The sequence below is a fragment of the Microcaecilia unicolor genome, chromosome 8 (assembly GCF_901765095.1).
Source record: "Microcaecilia unicolor chromosome 8, aMicUni1.1, whole genome shotgun sequence".
Taxonomy (NCBI): Eukaryota; Metazoa; Chordata; class Amphibia; order Gymnophiona; family Siphonopidae; genus Microcaecilia; species Microcaecilia unicolor.
Window position 1 is genome coordinate 189,949,956 of NC_044038.1, and position 22,325 is coordinate 189,972,280.

General features: G+C 47.2%; 1 protein-coding gene across 5 annotated transcripts in view; it reads left to right on the plus strand.

The window, feature by feature from the left end:
* MAPRE1 (microtubule associated protein RP/EB family member 1) overlaps positions 1-22,325 on the plus strand; it is a 171,456-nt gene that overhangs the window by 91,927 nt on the left and 57,204 nt on the right. For 4 of the 5 annotated variants that reach the window (XM_030211661.1, XM_030211665.1, XM_030211664.1 and 1 more), the window contains exons 4-6: positions 37-244; positions 565-645; positions 842-936. In XM_030211661.1, coding sequence (XP_030067521.1) covers positions 37-244; positions 565-645; positions 842-936 — 384 coding nt within the window. The remainder of the gene's footprint in view (positions 1-36; positions 245-564; positions 646-841; positions 937-22,325) is intronic. The other variant, XM_030211666.1, reaches the window with a different exon arrangement.

The following is a 22,325-nucleotide window of genomic DNA, read 5'->3' on the forward strand; positions in this document are numbered from 1 at the left end:
ACAAAATCTTTATAGATTTTTTATTTTTCTATGTAGATAATCCCTGTGGACAAACTAGTGAAAGGAAAATTTCAGGACAATTTTGAATTTGTTCAGTGGTTCAAGAAGTTTTTTGATGCAAATTATGATGGAAAAGAGTATGATCCTGTTGCAGCTCGCCAAGGCCAGGAGACAGTGGTAGCACCTACTCTCTCCGCTTCCGTTTTGAGCAAACCTAGGAAAATGCTCAACTCCAGCAGTGCAGGTAAGTGCATGTCATGGAGAATTTTGCAAGATGCCATATCCCATTCTTAATAACATTTCTAAACTGTTTTAGAATGTAAGTGTTGCTGTTAAAGCGTGATTTATTCTTAATCTGGAATGCTTCCTTTGAGAATGGAGAATTGAGCCAGATGTGGGGGTGGGCTGATAGTATTTCCCTTCAGCCAAAAGAGAGCAGTGATTTGGAATTACAATAATAGCCAAAAGAGAGCAGTGATTTGGAATTACAATAATGAACTTTCCTCAAGCTTCTTCAGGCTACAAAGTGTCTGTCTGTGTAACAAGTTGCTGTACCTCTTCTAGATGACAGTTTGGTTGGAGCAACAGAGGCAAGATCTGCAAGAACAGAATCCACAGCTGCTTTAAAGAAAATGGCTCGAATTGGTACTTGTACCACTGAAAGGGAGAAGGGCTTGTGCACAGGGAGACTCGGGGGGGGGGGGGGGGGGGGGAAACAAATCACTTTTCTCTATAACAGTTACACTGCTCTTTCGGTGAAAGCTGGCTCTGAGGGGGAGCACAATGTCTGGTCTCGTCTGCCTGGCTTTTGTTGTAGTAATAATGATTATGTTCATTTCAGCTCCCCAAAGGTCTGTGGTTGCACAGCGGACTAATGTAGCCCCTAAAGCTGGTCCAGGAATTGTCAGAGAGGAGTCTGCAGAGTTGATACAACAGGTATGCTTAGATCTCTGTATATAACATTGATGTGATATTCACTGATTTTGTCAAATTACTTTTTATGAAGGCATGTTTCCAAAGTAATCTTGACTGTCTGCAAAAGAGGAAATGGGAAACTTAGATACCAGTCAATTTTTTGAGCTTGTGAAAACTTTCCTTGCTGTTTCCTCACTCTGTTGCTGTTTTGCATGTTGTGTGGTGCCTTTTTTTTTTAATCTACTTTTGCTTTCATTGCTTTTCTGAATTTTAGACACCAGGTACTGTGGCTTTTGGAATATTTTCAGCCCTGATTGCCATTGTGTCGGGAAGTAGATTTTCTGTAGTGTCTTCCCAGACTGACAGAGGTATATGAGTTATGCACTCCTTCCAGAAAATGGAGACTGAGAACCACTGACATCTAATTAACTTATAAGTGATCTGTGCAGTCCCCATAGAGCCAGTCAGTCTCCAGCAGATGGTAGAGGTGGTAAGCCTGTGCAGTCCTAGTCTGAAAGTTAGTCCTTGGGGGGGTTTTAATCTTTGAGTGTTGGTGTTTTCCAACTATTTAAAAAAAAAAAAAAAAAACTTCCTGCAGAACTCGAATGCTTCTTTGCTTCTTTGCCCACCGACCACACATCGGAAACCCCTGGAGGTCGCTGAGGCCCCCGGGGATACCTCCTGTGGTGGTGCAGCTGATGTATGACTCCGGAGCACTGGGAAGCAGCTATCTCAGCCTTGAGCCTCTGGGTGTGTGGACCCAAGTCGCAAGAGGCAGGATGAGCGAGCCGCAAGAGGCTCACCACAGCAGGACGGAGAAAGGAAGCTGACTAGGTGGATACGGCGATGCCTAATCGGAGACCCATGTAAGGAGTGCTGTGCCCCCTTGGCTGATGGGGGCAGGCTGAAGGTTCGCCCAGCCCAGGTCATCTGGCCAAAGAGAGAGTGAGAGGACTGAGGTGTCTGCTGAAAAGAGGCCCAGGTGAGAATTGTCCCACTGAAACAGCCCATGCAAGAAGAGCTCTCAGAGGGATCCCCTCTGGTGCTCTCTCTAGCACTTGTAGCTGCAATCTGTGGAGAGGAAAGACAACGGGAGTTGGTGAGCCAGAAAAGTCTAGACATGCTCCCTCTGGTTCATGGTGGCTCAGTCTTGAGATTGATAGCCTTGAGGAGTTTTACAATCCTGTTGCTTGTTGGCTGGATCTTCCCTTAGACCTCAGGGACTCATAAAATGTGAGGGCGAATCGCCCTGCTTCCATTAGACATTTATGCAGCTAAAGTGGGGCACTTAAGTAGAGGTCCCAGTAGTCCAGCTAAGTCTACGTCATCTGCCCCAACAGCTATGGCTGTGAGAGATGACATACTACGACGCCTGAAGCAATTTGGGACTTTGTTCTTAAGGAAATTAGAGGGGCTAAGCCGGAAATCGTAGATCTGGTGGTGGTCAGATTGGAAGACTGATTTGAAGCCCTTACTACTCACTTGGATGTGTTCAAATCGAAAATACATGTACTAGAGCAAGACTGGGAGAGAGATCCTTGAGAGGCACATTACAAAAACAGGTGGAACTCCTGTTGGGAAAAAAATGGAGGAGCGGACACTTTAATATCTGAATTCTTGACATATCAGAAGGCAGAGAGGGTAGAGACCCAGTGACATATGTTCAAAATTTGCTCCGTGCCTGTTTCCCTGAGACGACTGCATCACTGAAGTTTGAAATTGAAAGGGCCCACAAAGAACTAAGACCCCTTCTGAGTTGGCATTACCCCCACGCGCATTTGTAGTAAAACTTGTGCTTCCGAGAGACTGACCTCATGCTGCAGAGAGTGAGACAGTTCAATCTGTTATGGCAGCGATTCACATTTTCCTAGATTTAGCTTGGAAAAGTTATGGAAACAAAAAGAACTGTTTCAGTATAAATTGTAAATACAAAACAGAGGTTTACGTGTGGGCATGTGGTATCCTGCCAAACTGGTGGTGGTGTCCAACGGCAGGAAAAGATTCTTGGCCACCCCAAAAGAGGCACGAAAACTTATTTGAGCTGCTCAAGGAGACTCTAACCTTCCACGACACAATCAACTAGGCCCATGAGAGGCATGTTGAGTCAAGATGGCAGCCCAGTGAGATCACCATTTGCTTCCGAGGACAGGGGAGAACAGGTTGGGGAGTGAACGATTATCCCAGGCTGCTTAAACTTCACGCTGTGACGGAGGGATGTTAACTTTGAAAACTCTTATAAATATTGAAGTTACTAACAGATGCACAAAGATGCTACGTTATATTGAAGAGCTGTATTACATGGTATTAATGCTGTCTGAATTTAGATGTGATAATGTATTTACAGTTTGTTAAATCTTGTATGCTGTAAAGAGTGCATTTTCAATAAAGACTTCGTATAAATAAAAAAAAAACAACTTCACGCTGTGACTGACAAGAGGAGGTAAAGCCAAGCTTTGATGTTGGAAAACTTGATTTTTGGGGAGTCTGCTATACCTCAAGATCAAGAACTGGAGGTTCACCATTCCCCAGTGGGGTATGGCTCCACATCCCTAGGGTGATAGCCAGTTTGTGTCTAAAGAGCAATGTCTAATTTGTATTACAGGTTACTGATCTTTGTGGGGGCAACGGGAGAGGACTCTGGGTATGGTGATTTTTGTGGGGGACAGAGAACGGGAGGTGCTCTGTGAGGAAGTCTTGATCCTTTTTTAGGTGCAACATCACTTTTACATGGCTTGTGGGTGGGCGGAAGGGAGAGGGGGCAGGCGGGTATTACATAAAAGCTGATTCTTCGAGGACAAACGGGCCGTGTTGTTCTCAAACAGGCCATGTTCTCATCCACATCATCCAGTGCAGAACCCTTTTACAGTGTAGTACAGCTTTTAGTTGGAATACTTTTTATTGATGACTAGTTATTAACAACAATTGTCGAGAAATACAAGGTGTGGATACATAAGACAAGTAATTATGGTACAATGCCATACAACTCGTTATCAAAATATTTTCTCAATTTCCCCCCTCCCATCTACCCCCTCTCCACCTCCATGTGCATTTCCAAGATAACATAATTGATAACAATCCTCATCCCATATAGAGCTCCTCCTAATATTGCAAATCGGGTATACTAAGCATGGGCGAGTTCTGACTTCTGATTCTCCCCTCTTTACAAATGAAAAGGAAAGGAAAAACTCATCTCCCCACATGCATGTGCCAGTAGGTCAGGTGACATCTGATGCTTCTGCCTGCATCAGAGGTGTGGTGTGTGCATCAGCCCAGGAGCAGAGAGGATTAACAGTAACATAGTAAGTGACAGCAGATAAAAACCTGAATGGTCCATCCAGTCTGCCCAATAGTCGCACTCATCAATTCATAAAACAATGAACGTGATATTACGTACTTGATTATGGTCTGTCTTTGGCATTTCTGAGACATAGACCATAGAAGTCCACCTGTCCTTATTTTCCAGCTGCTGGAGTTGCCGTCGAAGCCCACTCCAGCCTGTTTCTATTACATTTCTTTGAAGGGGTGAACACGTGGATAAAGGTGAGCCGGTTGATATTGTGTATCTGAATTTTCAGAAGGTGTTTGACAAAGTACCTCATGAAAGACTCCAAAGGAAATTGGAGAGTCATGGGATAGAAGGTACTGTCCTATTGTGGATTAAAAACTGGTTAAAAGATAGAAAACAGAGAGTAGGGTTAAATGGTCAGTATTCTCAATGGAGAAGAGTAGTTAGTGGGGTTCCCCAGAGGTCTGTGCTGGGACCGCTGTTTTTTAACATATTTATAATTGACCTAGAGATGGGAGTAACTAGTGAGGTAATTAAGTTTGCTGACGACACAAAGTTATTCAAAGTTGTTAAATTACGGGATGATTGTGAAAAATTACAAGAGGACCTTACGATCCTGGGAGACTGGGTGTCTAAATAATCAAAACCAGGAACTCCAACATATAATAATCAATAACAGGAACTCCAACACATTACTTACTAGAGAATCTGTTTTTTGATTTATCGAATTGTTTAATCAGTCTGTTTCTGATTTATTGAATTGATTATATCCATTATGTTACACTTGCTCTTTATGTAACCAATTGTTTTATCTACTCTTAATTGGCGATTGTCAGGATGTATTATTGTAAGTCACAATGAGTCTGCAAATAGGTGGGAAAATGTGGGATACAAATGCAACAAATAAATGGGAGGTGACGTTTAATGTGAGCAAGTGCTAAGTGATGCATGTGGGAAAGAGGAACCCGCATTATAGCTACGTCATGCAAGGTTCCACGTTAGGAGTCACTGATGAAGAAAGAGATCTAGGTGTCATCGTTGATGATACGTTGAAACCTTCTGTTCAGTATGCTGCTGTGGCTAAGAAAGCAAATAGAATGTTAGGTATTATTAGAAAAGGAATGGAAAACAAAAGAGGACGTTATAATGCCTTTGTATCGGTCCATGGTGTGACTGCAACTCGAATATTGTGTTCAGTTCTGGTCGCCGCATCTCAAAAAAGATATAGTGGAATTAGAAAAGATGCAGAGAAGGGCGATGAAAATGATAAAGGGGATGTGACGACTTCCCTATGAGGAAAGGCTAAAGCGGCTAGGGTTCTTCAGCTTGGAGAAAAGGCGACTGGGGAAGATATGATAGAGGTCTATAAAATAATGAGTGGGGTTGAACGGGTAGGTATGAAGTGTCTGTTTACGCTTTCCAAAAATACTAGGACTAGGGGGCACACGAAGCTACAAAATAGTAAATTTTTTTATATTTTAATTTTTTTATAATAGCTTTTATTGAAAAAAAACCCCACCGAACACAGCATGTCATAATCCACATTAGATGTATCGTCAACTGTAAACGGACTAGCTTACTAACATAATGAACTTCCTATCAGTACCCCAAGCTATTCCATAAAGACCCCCTTCCCAACCCACCACCCTACCCAATCTCCCAACTCCTCTCATGCAAGAAGGAGGGAGGAGTCCGGACAAGAAGACCACTTCACATAACTGTCCTACACTTTATGATACGATGCCAAATGTCCAGTTTGCATGGCTGTCAATTTAGACATCAGATGTATAAAGTCCAATCTCCACACTACTACTGCAAGACTTGGCAGTGCAGTTTGCCTCCAGGCCGCGGCTAACGCCATTTTCCCTATCATCAAGCCGATCAATCCATAGACTGGTGGGCTGTGTCCATCTACCAGCAGGTGGAGATAGAGAGCAATCTTTTGCCTCCCTATATGTGGTCATGTGCTGCCGGAAATTCCCCCAGTATGTTCTGTATCTCAGCAGGTGTGTGGTCACACAGCAGCAGCTCTGGCTAGGTCTCCAAGCCTAATTGTTTAGGTTTTGTTGAGTACCTGGGGTTGAGGGCTCTTCGTGAGCAAGTGCAAACCTGGTGGTGCCAGGTCCCTCCTTTTCTCCCCTCTCCCGTTGGCTCCGTTAAAAATAAAAAAATTTTTTTTTAAACGTTCAAAAAGGACGTCCATTTGTAGCTGCTCACTGGAACAAGTCGTCGCTGCTCGGAGCAGGAAGCAGGTAATTTTTACCTTTTACTAGCGGGCAGGGGTTTCCCCGAACGGTCTCCACGTGGCTATGGCCGCGGATGGCAAGGGCGCGAAAAGACGCTCCCCGGAACGCGTTTGCGCGCCTATCGGGGAAGCTACTACTACTACTACTATTTAGCATTTCTATAGTGCTACAAGGCATACGCAGCGCTGCACAAACATAGAAGAAAGACAGTCCCTGCTCAAAGAGCTTACAATCTAATAGACAAAAAATAAATAAAGTAATCAAATCAATTAATGTGATCGGGAAGGAAGAGAGGAGGGTAGGTGGGGGCGAGTGGTTACAAGTGGTTACGGGTCAAAAGCAATGTTAAAGAGGTGGGCTTTCAGTCTAGATTTAAAGGTGGCCAAGGATGGGGCAAGACGTAGGGGCTCAGGAAGTTTATTCCAGGCGTAGGGTGCAGCGAGTCAGAAGGCGCGAAGTCTGGGGGATCGAAGGTAGTCGCCCTTTTTGGCACCCTTTCGGAACCGGGAGAGTTCACCGGTTTTTCCTCCAGTGCGACGGCCTTTCCCGCCTTAGGCGCCCATCCCCCGCTGGCCGCCCTCCCGGTCGTGACCGGCCACGCGGCTCGGTCGGCTTCTTCTTGGGCCGCCCTCGAGATGGGAGACGTTAACAGCTTGGTCGCCCTTAAATCGGGCGACAGTAAAAAGTCGGTGAAATTAAAATGAGCTTCTTCCCGCGTGGCTCCTTCTTGGAGTTTCGCGTTGGACGCCATTTTGGACGTGCAACACGCCTCTCCCCCGCTACTAGGAGCGCAGATGGAGGGCGCCTCTAGGGTTGCGGCACAGGCTGCAGAAATGCACAGACTGGGTGGTTTCTCCCCTGAGTTCATTTTGCTGCTGCATCAAGCCTTTCTTATGCAGAATACTGCCCCTGCCCACCCCTCTGATCGGGGTGATGAGGCCTCTATGCTTAAGCGCCCTCGGGTGGATCTTCCACCCTCAGGGGACTCGGTCTCCTCTGATGTGGATGACGGCAGCGTGTCTGAGTTCTCCCAGAGATCCTTAGCGGAATCGATGGAAGAGACGGATCCTCGCTCGGATGGAGCGGACGACCCCTCTGCAGCGCGGCTTTTTCGCTCAGAGGATTTGCCCAACCTGCTTGTGCAGGCCATGAGCATTTTGAAGATTGCCTCTCCGGAGGAAGGCTCTCTCTCAGCCTCTACTGGCTTCGCCATTATGCTGGGAACAAAGCGCCCGCCTAGAACCTTCCATGTTCATGAAGCCATGCAGACCTTAATTTCAACGCAATGGGATGCCCCTGAGGCGAGCCTGAAAGTAGCCAGGGCTATGTCCCATCTGTACCCCTTGCCTGAGGGGGAACGGGAATCCTTTGTCTGGCCCAGGGTAGATTCCTTAATCACTGCCGTGACTAAGAAAACGGCGCTGCCGGTGGAAGGTGGCACTGCCCTGAAGGACGCCCAAGACCGGAGAATGGAGGCAGCCTTAAAGTCGTCCTTTGAGGCGGCCGCTCTGAGTTTGCAAGCCTCGGTTTGCGGCTCCTACGTGGCTAGGGCGTGCCTGACTGTTTTGCAGCGGGCTTCCCCCTCGGACCCTTCCTGGAGGGCGGAATGGCCGACCCTGGAGTCGGGTTTGGCCTACTTGGCCGACTTGCTGTATGATGTTTTGAGAGCCTCGGCCAAGGGCATGGCTCCGGCGGTGGCTCTGGCTTAAGCACTGGTCTGCTGACCATGCCTCTAAATCTCGCCTAGCCAAGTTGCCTTTTAAAGGCAAGCTGCCCTTTGGGGACGAGCTGGACAAGATCGTGACGGAGCTCGGCACGTCCAAGGGCAAGAGGTTGCCGGAGGTCAGGTCTCGGGCCGGCAGTGCCCGTCCTGGTCCCGCTAAGGGCCGATTCCAGGAACCCCGTAGGTATCGCCCAGGCAAGTCGGCCTCCTCTGCCTCCGCTTCCTTCAAACGGAACTTCTCCCCCAAGCAGCATTCTTGTCGTAGGGACCGCCGTCCCGGAGGTTCATCCTCCGGCCCGCCCCCAGGGTCGCGTACCCAATGACTGGGACCTGGTCCATGGCCCAGTGCAGATAGGAGGAAGGTTGTCCTCGTTTCTGGGCGAGTGGACCAGGGTAACTTCAGACGCTTGGGCTCTGGAAGTCATCAGAGACGGCTACAAGCTAGAGTTCTGCCGACCCCTAAGAGACGGGTTTGTAAACTCTCCTTGCAAGTCTCATGTCAAAGCAGCTGCCGTGCAGCAGACTTTGAGCAACCTGATCCGCCTGGGCGCGGTGGTCCCAGTGCCAGTAGATCAGCTTGGCAAGGTGCGCTACTTCATTTACTTTGTGGTGCCAAAGAAAGAAGGATCTGCTCGGCCTATTCTCGACCTCAAGGGAGTCAATCGGACCTTGAAAGTTCGGCACTTCCGGATGGAGACCCTCCGCTCCGTAATAGCTGCGGTGAAAAAGGGAGAATTCCTGGCCTCCCTGGACATCAAGGAAGCTTACCTACATATTCCCATCTGGCCGCCTCATCAGCGCTTCCTGCGCTTTGCAGTGCTGGGCCGACACTTCCAGTTCACAGCCCTCCCGTTCGGGTTGGCTACTGCTCCGCGGACCTTCTCCAAAGTAATGGTGGTCATCGCGGCCTTCCTCCGCAAGGAGGGAGTGCAAGTCCATCCCTATCTGGACGACTGGCTGATCCGAGCCCCTTCCTATGCGGAGTGCGGGAGAGCTGCAGACAGGGTCATTGCTCTTCTGAGCTCCCTGGGATGGATCATCAACTGGGAGAAAAGCCAGCTGCGCCCGACACAGTCCCTGGAGTATCTGGGAGTTCGATTCGACACCCAAGTGGGCAGAGTGTTCCTGCCGGACAACCGGAGCGTCAAGCTTCAGACCCAGGTGGGCCAGTTCCTAGCCTCCTCTACTCTTCGGGCTTGGGACTATGTGCAGCTGTTGGGCTCCATGACGGCCACGATGGAGGTAGTGTCCTGGGCCAGGGCTCATATGAGACCACTACAGCACTCTCTTCTGCAGCAGTGGACTCCAGTCTCGGAGGATTACGCCGTACGCCTTCCTTTGGATCCAGCGGTGCGATAGGCGCTGAGCTGGTGGCTGAGACCAGGCAACCTGTCCGCAGGAATGCCTTTTACGACCCCAGAGTGGGTTGTCGTCACAATGGACGCCTGCTTGACGGGCTGGGGAGCCCACTGCCTGGGACGGACAGCGCAGGGGCTCTGGTCTCCTGCAGAGACGAAATGGTCCATCAACCTCCTGGAGCTCCGAGCCATTCGGTTGGCACTTCTAGAGTTTCTCCCGGTACTGGTGCTGAGGCCTGTACGGGTCCTGTCGGACAATGCCACGGCTGTGGCCTATGTCAATCGCCAGGGAGGTACCAGGAGCGCCCCGCTAGCCAAGGAGGCCATGAAGCTATGCCTGTGGGCGGAAGCGAATCTGGAACAGCTGTCGGCGGCCCACATTGCAGGAGTCATGAATGTCAAGGCAGACTTTCTCAGTCGCCATACCTTGGATCCCGGAGAGTGGCAACTGTCTGCTCGGGTGTTCTTGGACATCACGAAACACTGGGGCCAGCCGAGCCTGGATCTGATGGCGTCCTCGGCCAATTGCCAAGTGCCACGCTTTTTCAGCAGAGGACGGGACCCTCGATCCCTGGGAGTAGATGCTCTTCTCCAGCATTGGCCGGCACAGGAGCTTCTCTACGTGTTCCCGCCCTGGCCCATGATGGGCAGAGTGCTAGGTCGGGTGGCAAAGCATCCGGGCCGGGTGATCCTGGTGGGTCCGGATTGGCCCAGAGGTCCCTGGTATGCGGACTTGGTCAGACTCTCGGTGGACGGCCCTCTGTGGCTGCCATTGGAGCGGGGCCTCTTACATCAGGGTCCCGTGGTGATGGAGGATCCCTCCCCCTTTGGTCTTACGGCCTGGCTATTGAGCGGAAGCGGCTGAGGAAGAAGGGCTTCTCAGACAAGGTCATCGCCACTATGCTGAGAGCGAGGAAGCGCTCTACTTCCACCACTTACGCCAGGGTTTGGCGTACCTTTGCGTCATGGTGCGAGGCAGGCTCTATATCGCCCTTCACTGCTCCAATATCTTCAGTGTTGGCGTTCCTGCAAGAGGGGCTGGAGAAAGGCCTGTCGCTCAGTTCGCTGAAAGTCCAGGTGGCGGCTCTAGCCTGCTTCAGGGGTCGTCTGAAGGGTGCTTCCCTGGCTTCACAGCCGGATGTGGTACGCTTTCTCAAAGGAGTTAATCACCTGCACCCCCCTCTGCACTCGATAGTGCCTACGTGGAATCTCAATCTGGTACTACGGACCTTGCAGAAGCCGCCCTTCGAGCCCTTGCCAAGGGCATCGCTGAAGGACCTGACGTTGAAAGCAGTCTTCCTGGTGGCTATCACATCAGCCAGAAGAGTTTCCGAGCTCCAGGCGCTCTCGTGTAGAGAACCGTTCCTGCGATTCACTGAGGCAGGAGTATCGATTCGCCCAGTGCCTTCCTTCCTGCCCAAGATTGTTTCTTGATTCCATGTGAATCAGCAGCTTTACCTACCCTCCTTTTGTAGGGAGGATTACCCAGAGGAGTACCCTGCGCTCAAATACCTGGATGTTAGACGGGTCATCATCAGATACTTGGAAGTGACCAATGATTTCCGGAAGTCGGATTATCTGTTCCTGCTGTTCGCAGGCCCTCGTAAGGGTCTGCAGGCATCTAAGCCTACAGTGGCACGTTGGGTCAAGGAGACGATCGCATCAGCTTATGTGGCGGCGGGGAAGATTCTGCCTATTCAGCTGAAGGCACACTCTACTAGAGCACAAGCAGCCTCGTTGGCGGAGTACAGATCTGTCTCCTTGGAAGAGATTTGCAGAGCGGCTACTCGGTCGTCGGCTCATACCTTCTCATGACATTACCGCTTGGATGTGGCTGCTCGGGCCGAGGCCCGGTTTGGGGCATCAGTGTTGCGTTCAGGGATTTCCATGTCCCGCCCTGGGTGAGTACTGCTTCGGTACATCCCACCAGTCTATGGATTGATCGGCTTGATGATATGGAAGGTAAAATTATGTATCATACCTGATAATTTTCTTTCCCTTAATCATAGCCGATCAATCCATAGCCCCTCCCAGATATCTGTATTGTTTGTGTTCTGGTTATATTTCAGGTTCAAGTTCAGTCTTCATTTCCTGTTCACGAGGACTTCGTGTTCAAGTTCTTCCAATTGAAGTCTCTTCGAGTTGAGACGATTTTGTGTTACAGTGAGCTGCTGCTTCCTCTCCCCCCGTTTCGGCGGTGGCTGGATTGAAACTAAATTATGCCGGCGCTCCCTCCCGCTTCGCACGGCCGTAGGGTAGCTTTGTATCCCTCCCGCTTCGGCGGTGTTAGGGTAAGCCAGCTCCTCCCGCGGTTGCGGTAGCAGGATAAGCCAGTTCCCCCCACGTCGGCGGGTGTGGTTTCCCGCCCACCGCCCTGGCGGTGGTGCGCTGGAATATTTCCCCTCCCCCGCTTCGGTGGTGGTGAGCTGGGCAGAGCGTCCCTTTGTGGGTGTAATTCTCTAAGTGCTGAGTCCTGCGGATGGAGCTTTGATATCGACATACTGGGGAATTTCCGGCAGCACATGACCACATATAGGGAGGCAAAAGATTGCTCTCTATCTCCACCTGCTGGTAGATGGACACAACCCACCAGTCTATGGGTTGATCGGCTATGATTAAGGGAAAGAAAATTATCAGGTATGATACATAATTTTACCTTGCTAGCCACCAAAACAAAAGTGATCAAATGATGTACATGTGGTTGCATTCCCCTTGGCTTTACATGTAGAAGACAATTCTCCATCTTCAGAGGGTATGTAAGCTTAGTAATGCTATGGATCAACCTTAAAATATTAGACCAATATTTCTGGGCTATGGTGCAAGTCCACCAAATATGGTACATATCACCCTCATTTCCACATAGACGCCAGCACAAAGCTGACAGAAGGAAAACATTTTATGTTAGTCGTTGGGGAGTATAATGCTAGTTATATAAGATCTTATATCCATTTTTCATTAAGGCACTTGAAACAGATACCTTCAACAATCACTTAAAGATCTTCTCCCACTGTAAAAATTCATAGGATACCCCCATAGCCTGCTCCCATCAGAGGTGTAGCCAGGTTTTGATCTCAGGGGGAGCAGACTTTTATAAAATAGGCGCCGGTTGATGTCAGCTAGACAGCAGTGTCTGTGTTGTTGCTCAGGTGCTATGGCGGGCAATGATTAATACAGGCTGTCTCTGTTGCGTCCTGCCTACAAGGAAACAGTAAGTTGCATCAGGAGGCAGGACACAGAAGAGGTCCCTGGAGTGGCCAGAGCAAGCAACCTGTCGTCTTAACTACAAAGTAAAAAATATTCAGGAATAGCACACACATTCCTCCCACTCCTAGACACCTTGTTTAAATCAGATGGGCTTTTGTTTGTGTGGTGACTGGCAAGGGGGTACTCCAGGACTGCCCTAGAACACAAAACTTACCACACCATAACAGCCCTAACCCACCTATCTTATATATTACACTGGACTGTGGAGCACCCCAATATATCTACTATTGGGAAACTGGAACAAACTGCACTGTTACACATTCCTACACAGACACTACATGCTATCAGAATCCTTCGCCTCAGTCACACATGCAGAACATGGACAGACCCTAATCTATATAAACATAAGATTAGCCATACTGGGTCAGACCAATAGTCCATCTAGCCCAGTATCCTGTTTCCAACAGTGGCCAACCCAGGTCACAAGCACCTGGCAGAAACCCAAATTGTGACAACATTCCACTCTACCAATCTAATACAGAATTGGGAGCCACAAAAAAAAAATGTTTTTTGAAATAGAGACCCCCCACCACCACCATCACTCTGTCCAAGGAAGCCAGACTCTATAAACAGTGCAATACTGGTTAAAAAAGGGACAGAAATGCATTTTCTCCTGTACATTTTACAAAGCAGGTACATCTCAGTCTTTACAAAGTATTAAATAAAAATTTCTACCTTTGTTGTCTGGGAATTTGGCTGGTCCCAGTCTTTTTTTTTTTTTTTTTTTTTTCCATGTTCCATGAGTCACTTACAAATTCTTTTCCAGTTTGGCCTTTCCATTTCTTCTCTCTCCTCTTGTCTCCTTCATTTCCTTCTCTTCATCTGTTTGGCACTGATCTTGCATTTTACATCCCTACTATCAAATAGCTGTGTATAGAGCTGCCTCGTGATCCAGTTCCAGAAGGGAGATTTTTTCAACCAGTCCTAGTGTGAACTCACATCCCAAATTCATATGGGATTTGCAGTCCCTGGTTCTACCCATCAAAATCTGTGCTGCAGTACATCCAAAATGACTTAAGAAAATGTACTTGGACCCCTTTACTGTTTGAACAATTTATTTTCTCATTTGCTTTGGTCCCGCTGTCTCTTTTTTTTTCTGTTTTTCTCTGTTTCTTCTGCCTTTACAGGGTTTCTTGCCCATCTGACATTTCTTCCTCTGCACCATTATTTGTCCTGTCCAGCATCTTTCTCTTCTGTATCCCTTGTCCCTATCCTACCCCCAAGTTCAGCATCTGCCATTTCTGTGTCCCCATCTCCCCCCCCTCTTTTTCAGCACAAGCCTACCTGGTCTCCTCATCTCCCCCTTTTCTAGCATCTGCCATCCAGGTGTCCCCCATCTCTCCCTTTTACTAGCATTGCCGTGTCCCCATCTTCCCCCTTTTTCCAGCCCTACCCGTGTTACCATCTTCTCCATTTTCCAGCATTACCTCTTTGTCCCCATCTCACCCCTTTTTCACCATTGTTACCATATCTCCATTCCCCCATCCAGTGGTGCCCCTCTGTGTCCCTATCCCCCTCCTTTTCAGTAGAGCCCCTATCTTCGCTCCCCCTTTTTCAGTAGCGCCCCTGTGTCCCCATTTCTTCATTTTCCAGCACTGCCTCTTTGCGTGCCAATATCCCTACCCTTTCCCTGTCCCATATTGACTCTGTCTCTTTCTCTCTCCCTGTCCAGCATTTACCCTTCTCCCTCCCCATATTAACCTTCTTCCCCGTCTCTTTCAGCGCTCCCCATCCTCCTTGGGGCCACATATCTCCCTGGCCTGCTCCCACGGTCCATCCTCTGGCAGCTCCAAGGAGGTTTAATAGACAGGAGACCAAGTGACATCAAAATGTTGAAACCAATTAGGCCAATCTCACTTTCCTTAGCGTCCCTCCGGACCGGACCAGGATTGGACTGATGGGTTGTGCTCGCCTACCAGCAGGTGGAGACTGAGAAAAAACTCTGACTCTAGAGAGCCAATAGGAGCCCTGGCCATGTGACCTTAGCCTCAGTATTTTCTCAGTCTCCCAGCAGGTAGGAAGTGAGCCCTTTAGTCTCTCTCTGTCTCTTTCTCTTTTAGAGGTTAATAATAACAACAACAATGCTACTTCTTTTTCTGTGCCTAGGAATTCTCTGTTAGACGCTGGTCAGATAGGGATTTCTTTTCCTTTCTTTCTTTTACAGCCTCTGGGGGTGTTAAACTCGGGTGTCCCCAAGTCCCTCCCCCTTCCACCCCATCTCCCATATGTAGCTGGGAAGGGCTACCTTTTGTTTAGAAAGGTGTATGTCTTTGGGAGAGTCAGCCACTATAGAAAGTTAAAAGTACAAGTATTTTTCCTTCCCCAGCATTTTAACGAGCAAGCTGTTTAAAAAAAAAAAAAAAATCCCCAGGCTCCTAACGAGCAGGCAGCTGTGTGTTGTTCTATTACTCTTCAGCAATTTTCTTTCTCTATTTCATCTCCTTTAAAAAAAAAAAAAAAAGAGCTCCATTATGCAGGAGAGGCTGCAGCAGGTTTTTGTCACCGCTGGAGTCTACTCGTTTTCGGCTCCAAGTTTTTTCTGCTGGGGTAGACGTCTTTTTGGGATCTCTTCTTCGGGCGCCGTCAGCAATTTCATGTTTCTTAGTTGCCCGGTTTGTCGCTTCTGTTTGTAATACCCTGCTCACCACCCTGCCCTCCATTATTTTCTCCTTCGCGCTCCCTGCATACTTTTAATTTTGGCGCGGAAAATTGCCACTCTGCCCTCCATTATTTTCTCCTTCGCGCTTCTCGCATACTTTTAATTTTGGCGCAGAAGATCGCCACCCTGCCTTCCATTATTTTCTCCTTCGCGCTTCCCGCATACTTTTAATTTTGGCGGAAGATCGCCACTCTGTCCTCCATTAATTTCTCCTTCGCGCTTCCCGCATACTTTTAATTTTGGCGCGGAAGGCTGCTATTTTATTCTCTCAGCTGCAGTTTTCAGAGAAGCGCTGTGGGGCAGTTGAACAGGGTTACACTCCCGCCTCAGTTTTTTTTTCTATATTGCAGCCTGCTCCTTCAGAATCTACAACGAATTATAGAAATGAGAATAGACGAATATCATTCGTTCAGGGGAACTAGGGGGTTGAAGGCATGATTTTCCAATAACATCAATTATCCAGGAGAGAAAAGCCAAAAAACACTATACTATGCAGTCTAGGTGGTACGTGGAAGGCTTGTGTACTTGCGCATTTATGCACACCATTTGCACAAATGGTTTGAGGCTGTTTGCTCTACAATCCAGGATTATCTTTGTCCCTGGTTTCCCAGTGTTGCGGTTCTACCATATTTCTTATTCTTTTTCTGCCTTGAGACTATGTTGATTCTGCACGGTTGTAATTTCAGTCTTGACAAGGTCATGATTTTAATTTATGTATACACAGAGTTTGTTCCTTTTAAGAAATTTTCTCTATAGGCATAGAGTAGCTTGTTTTAGATGCCATATGAATATATAAGCTCTCTCATATTCTCTGAGGGACAGCCCTGTCTATCAAGCTCCAAATTACTCAACTGCAGGCATGCTTGGTTTATTTATTTATTTATTTATTTATTTATTTATTGCATTTGTATCCCACATTTTCCCACCTATTTGCGGGCTTAGTGTGGCTTACAATACATTGTGAATGATGGAAATACAATTTGTTACAGTACGATTATGGGTTACATCTTTTTTGAGTCTGCCCCCCTTCAATCTCATTTCATGTCCTCTCGTTCTACCGCCTTCCCATCTTCAGAAAAGATTTTTTTGCGGATTAATACCTTTCAAGTATTTGAACGTCTGTATCATATCACCCCTGTTCCTCCTTTCCTCCAGGGTATACATGTTCAGGTCAGCAAGTCTTTGTTCATACGTCTTGGAACGCAAATCCCATACCATTCTCGTAGCTTTTCTTTGCACCGCTTCCATTTTTTTAACATCCTTCGCAAGGTACGGCCTCCAAAACTGAACACAATACTCCAGGTGGGGCCTCACCAACGACTTGTACAGGGGCATCAACACTTCCTTTCTTCTGATGATCACACCTCTCTCTATACAGCCTAGCAACCTTCTCGCTATGGCCACCGCCTTGTCACACTGTTTCGTCGCCTTCAGATCCTCGGATACTATCACCCCAAGATCCCTCTCCCCCTCAGTACCTATCAGACTCTCCCCGCCTAACACATAAGTCTCTCGTGGGTTTCTACTCCCTAAATGCACCACTTTGCATTTCTTCGCATTGAATTTTAATTGCCAAACCTTAGACCATTCTTCTAGCTTCCTCAGATCCCTTTTCATGTTTTCCACTCCCTCTGGGGTGTCCACTCTGTTGCAAATCTTAGTATCATCCGCAAATAGGCAAACTTTACCTTCTAACCCTTCGGCAATGTCACTCACAAATATATTGAACAGAATCGGCCCCAGCACTGATCCCTGAGGCACTCCACTACTCACCTTTCCCTCCTCCGAGCGAACTCCATTTACCACCACCCTCTGTCGTCTGTCTGTCAACCAGTTCCTAATCCAGTTCACCACTTCTGGACCTATCTTCTGCCCATCTAGTTTATTTAAGAGCCTCCTGTGGGGAACCGTGTCAAAAGCTTTGCTAAAATCTAAGTAGATTACGTCTATAGCACGTCGATGATTCAATTCTCCAGTTACCCAATCAAAGAATTCAATGAGATTCGTTTGGCACAATTTCCTTCTGGTAAAACCATGTTGTCTCGGATCTTGCAGCTTGTTGGCTTCTAGGAAATTCACTATCCTTTCCTTCAGCATGGCTTCCATTACTTTTCCAATAACCGAAGTGAGGCTTACCGGCCTGTAGTTTTCAGCTTCTTCCCTATCACCACTTTTGTGAAGAGGTACCACCTCTGTCGTTCTCCAGTCCCTCGGAACCTCTCCCGTCTCCAAGGATTTATTAAACAAATCTTTAAGAGGACCCGCCAGAACCTCTCTGAGCTCCCTCAATATTCTGGGGTGGATCCCGTCCGGTCCCATGGCTTTGTCCACCTTTAGCTTTCCAAGTTGTTGATACACACTCTCTTCCGTGAACGGTGCTATATCCATTCCATTCTCAGGTGTACTTTTGCCAGTCCATCGCGATTCTCTATGGTAATCCAGTCTAGTATGTCTACTGAGTTGCTTACTGCTGATCTAGCATTGATGTATCCTATTCGGATTGAGCGGTATGGTTCTGTAGGGAGGTTAGCTGTGTTTATTTTTATTAGTTGTCTGTTTCTTCGGTGGTTGAATTTGTCGTCGTCTTTTTTTTCTCTTTCTGTTGGTGGTGTTCGTATGTGGAGATTTTTCCTTTTGGTTGGTTATTGTATTTTTGGTCTGGTGAGTTGTTAATAGGTTGTACATAGAGTTGGTGGATTGTGGTTGGGTTGTTGTTGATGTTGGGGGTGGTCCATGTGTGGTAGATTATGGGAATGTGATTATTATCAGTAGATTATTAGTGTTCATGTTGGATTTTTGTGGACGGTGTTCGTGGGAGTGTTGGGTATTGGTGATATCAGTAGTTTTGTGGGCAGTGTTTGTGGGAGTGTTGGGCGGTGTTGGTGATATAAGTAGTGCATCAACAGTCTTAACAATTGGTCCATAACAGTAGTTGGATCAACAAAGTATGGCAGTGCTTAATACTAGCCTAATGCAATTAAAACATTTATGCTAGCATTTAAATAATAAGTATAGCAGTCAATTGTAATACAGGCACTTAAAGCATTTAGAGTAAGGCAGCTAGACGCAAGGCTTAGAAGCAAAACAATATGAGAGCCTTTTAGCATGTGTTTGAAGGCAGTAATGCAATTAAAACATTTATGCTAGCATTTAAATAATCAGTGTAGCAGTCCGTTATAATACAAGGCACTTAAGGCATTTAGAGATAAGGCAGCTAGAAGCAAGGTTTGTAAGATCTTGAGGTGCATTTAAGAGTAACAATGCAGTAAAAAAAAACAAAAAACTTTATGCTTGTTAGATTCTAGAAAGAATCTTGCAACAATATTTCGGCAACCAGCAATTCGATTAAAGCATCTATGCTTACAGTTTATCACTAGAGCTTCTTGCTACAATGTTTTGGCAGGCAGTTAAACAAGGGTTAACCTGAGCGGCAGAGGTCTAAGGGTGAGTTCCACCGTCTGCTCTCTGGCCCACGTCCGCACTCACTTGCCTCTCTGTTCACACGAGTGGGATCAAGTCCAGCACCCTTCAGGCAGGGTCCCATCCTGTGCAGGCTCGCTGGCGGTGCCTGTCAGCCAAGGTCCGCACTAGCGCCGAGCAGTCGTGTTCGGTGCGATTCACGTGGTCCAGGCATGAACTGCTGCGGGCTTCTTGTTTGCTGCCTAGCGCTTCTTCCAAGCATTCGTCGTTTCACATGCGGGAAGGTCGGTGGGAGGGCTCTCTTGCCTTTCTGGTGTGTCTGTGCGGCGTGGTCATCGCCGGTTGTCCAGGCTTTCAAGGTCCTCTTTGTCACTCGATCCTTCCTTCGTTCTGTGACTCTACCTCGAGGCGTTCAGTTTGTCCCTCGGTTCCTTCAGACGTCGGCGGTTCTAATCGACCGCTGGTTCTCTGATCCCTGTAGGGGACGACGCCGGCCTCCAGTGCTTAGGATCTCCCTTGCAACTCAATCCGCCACCCGATCTGTGGTCCTATCGCAGGACTTCACCTTTCCGGCCGGGTGTGGTTCCAGATGGTTGCCTGCTTCCTGATCCCTGCAGATCCTGTAATCGCTGATTACTGGTTGTTAGGATTGCCGGATGTAATGTCTCGCGGGTGTCCTGGGTTCGCAGTGCGGCGCGCCTCTTTGTTCATGGCTTCCCTTCTTTTCCAACTGTCTTGAAGCCTCTCGTATTTCATTTTAGCTTTCTTCTCGTAATTACAGGACAGCTGACCACTTAGAGAATGAGGTCACCCTTTCATTTTGCATATTTCCCACTTAAAGATAGTGGAAGGTTCTCAAACCATCTAATGGTGTTTTTCTCTACGCTATCAGTTCAGCATTGGCAGATTGTAAACTTTCTGGTTTGGTCCAGTATGCCTATACATACCATCTACTATCCCTTCCTCTTCCTTAGAGATCTTATGTTCTTGTCTCAGGCTTTCTTGAATTCATATACAGTCTTGTCTCCCCCGCTTTCTCCAAGTGGCGGTGGCTCAAATTCACCTTTTCCGTTTAAAGTATTTTGCAAGTCTGTTCTTTTTCCATTTTCATTCTATGCGCCCTCACTCCACAGCCGCCTTTCAATTGGAAGGGAACTCTCTCACTTCCTGTGCTTTTATGCCTTAGGTACATAAGTATTGTTGTACTGTGAAAGACCAAAAGGCCATCAAGCCCAGCATTCATGTCTAATGGGCATAGGTATATAAGTATTGCCATACCGGGAACAAAAGTCCATCAAACCCAGCATTCATATCTAATGGGTGTGGGTTTAGTACATCTTAGTGACGGAGGAGGCATGTCCATGGTACGAGGATTGGGGAGATCCAGGAAATTAAAGGCCTGTGAATCAGGTGTCCATTCTGAGCAAATGGTTGAACCTACTCAAAAAAAAAAAAAAAAAAGAGCGTGCTTCCACAGCTGGTGGACACCTATATTGAAAGTTTAACCAGCCATGACACGTCACAGAGATGGGGCTGGGGTACGGAGTCCTATTTCGGTGGGGTCCTTGGTCACCCTTCCTCTCCTCTTTCAGCAGTACTCTCCCTTCCGGTCTATTTTAGATCTAAAAGGATGTTCATCACGCTCTCAGGGCCACATCTTTTTGTATGGAAACTCCTCAGTCAGTCATAGTGACAGTTCGGCGAGGGGAGTATTTAACAACCCTGGATATGCCAGAGGCTTATTTACATATTCCTATTCGGAAGGTTCATCGCAGGTTCTTGCGCTTTACGATTCGGTCTCGCGGCAGCTACACACACTTTCTCCTAACTTATGGTTGTAGTAGCAGCGCCGCTCATGGAACAAGGGATCCTCGTTTCATCCTTACCTAGATGACTGGTTAATTGGAGAAAGTCTTATCAGCAGAGTTCTCAGGTCACGCACCGGGTGGTGCATTTCTTTCAGTCTCTGGGTGGTGAATGTAGCCAGGCCTCTTATTTGATCTCTCATTTGATCTCTCATCAGATATCTCTAATTTTCTCTCATTGTTTGGTCAGATTGACACAGTCTTTCGTCTCCTCTGCAAGCATCCCAGTTTATATTTTTTCTTGGGGACCTTGGGCCTTTGGTCATTTCCTTGCTGTATTCTGCAGAGTACAATTTTACTTTCTAGTTCCCAAGAAGGAATTTTTCCTTCATCCTATTTGGAATCTCAGGGCCATCAATCACATTTTTTTAATGTATCTTCTAGTTATCACAAGAACCTTAGTTCCCTCGTAGGGATGCTTCGTGCAGTACATTTTTTGGCAGAAGCTTGTTTGTATATATTTTTTTCTGGGAGACCACAGCAATTCGTTTACCTTCGGGTGAATTTTGTTTCCCTACTGACAAGCAAGGCGGGGAGAGCTATATTGGTCTTTGCCATGGCAATCGGTTATGTCATCCGCCAAGGAGGAGCTAAGAGTATACTTACGTTTGTAGTCAGTGAGGGGTGGACATTCGCTTAACTGTCTTTTCAGCCGCCCCTGTGGTGGCAGTCGAAACGTTACAAGTCATTTTTTGTTAGTTGTCTTACCCTGCATTCAGGTGAATGGACTCTCATCTTTTCAGCCTTACTTTCTTACGCCGACACTTCAGGTCTATCTCTTTTGGCCTTCAGGCTCACGAACATCTCTTGCTTATTCCGTTCAGCAACAGTCTTGATGGAGACAGGGATAGACGCTATCGTTTAGCAGGGGTCTTTCAACCTTCTTTATGTGTTTCTTCCGTCAACTCACTATTTAAAAAAAAAAAAAAATTCCATCTTTCTTCCATACCAGGCTTTATTTGGTCATAGGTTTTGGCCCTGCTTCAGTAGTTCTTTCTATGCGGCGGTTCATTTTTTGTTGTTTTTTCATATAGGATTACTCTCTTTTCTCTTCTCCTGCAGATTGCAGGTTTTTTCCTGTTTCTGAGGTCCGATACGGCCTCGTCTTTTTGGAAGTTCTCGTTTATTGTAAAGTTCTTAGTCTCCTTCGCCTGACAGGCCGAAATCCTCTTCAACTCACAATCTTAATCTTTCAGCTCTCGTAGGTTCTCGTTTTGGGCTGTTTTTCTTCTAGTGTCCTTTAGGGTTTTCCTTTTAAAGCTCTGTTTTCTAGTAGCCATTGTTTTTTCTTTAAGATCTTTCTCTTAAACCACTGTTTTCTATTAGCCATAACTTTTTCTATAAAGTTTTCCTCTTCAAGCAGTGTTTCCTAGTAGCCATTGCAGCAAGTGGGTCTATATGTGGAGTACTTCTACAGTTGGTAACTTCTTTTCGGTCTGCTGTAGTTTCGAGTTTTCACCTTTCCCAATTGGTTTTTTTCTTATTGGTTTTGTCCTTCTAGCCAGTAGGCGTAAGGGTTTGATGGTTTCTAACCCGCTATATCTCGATGGATTAAGGAAATGAGAACTTCTATTTCTCTTCTCTCTGAG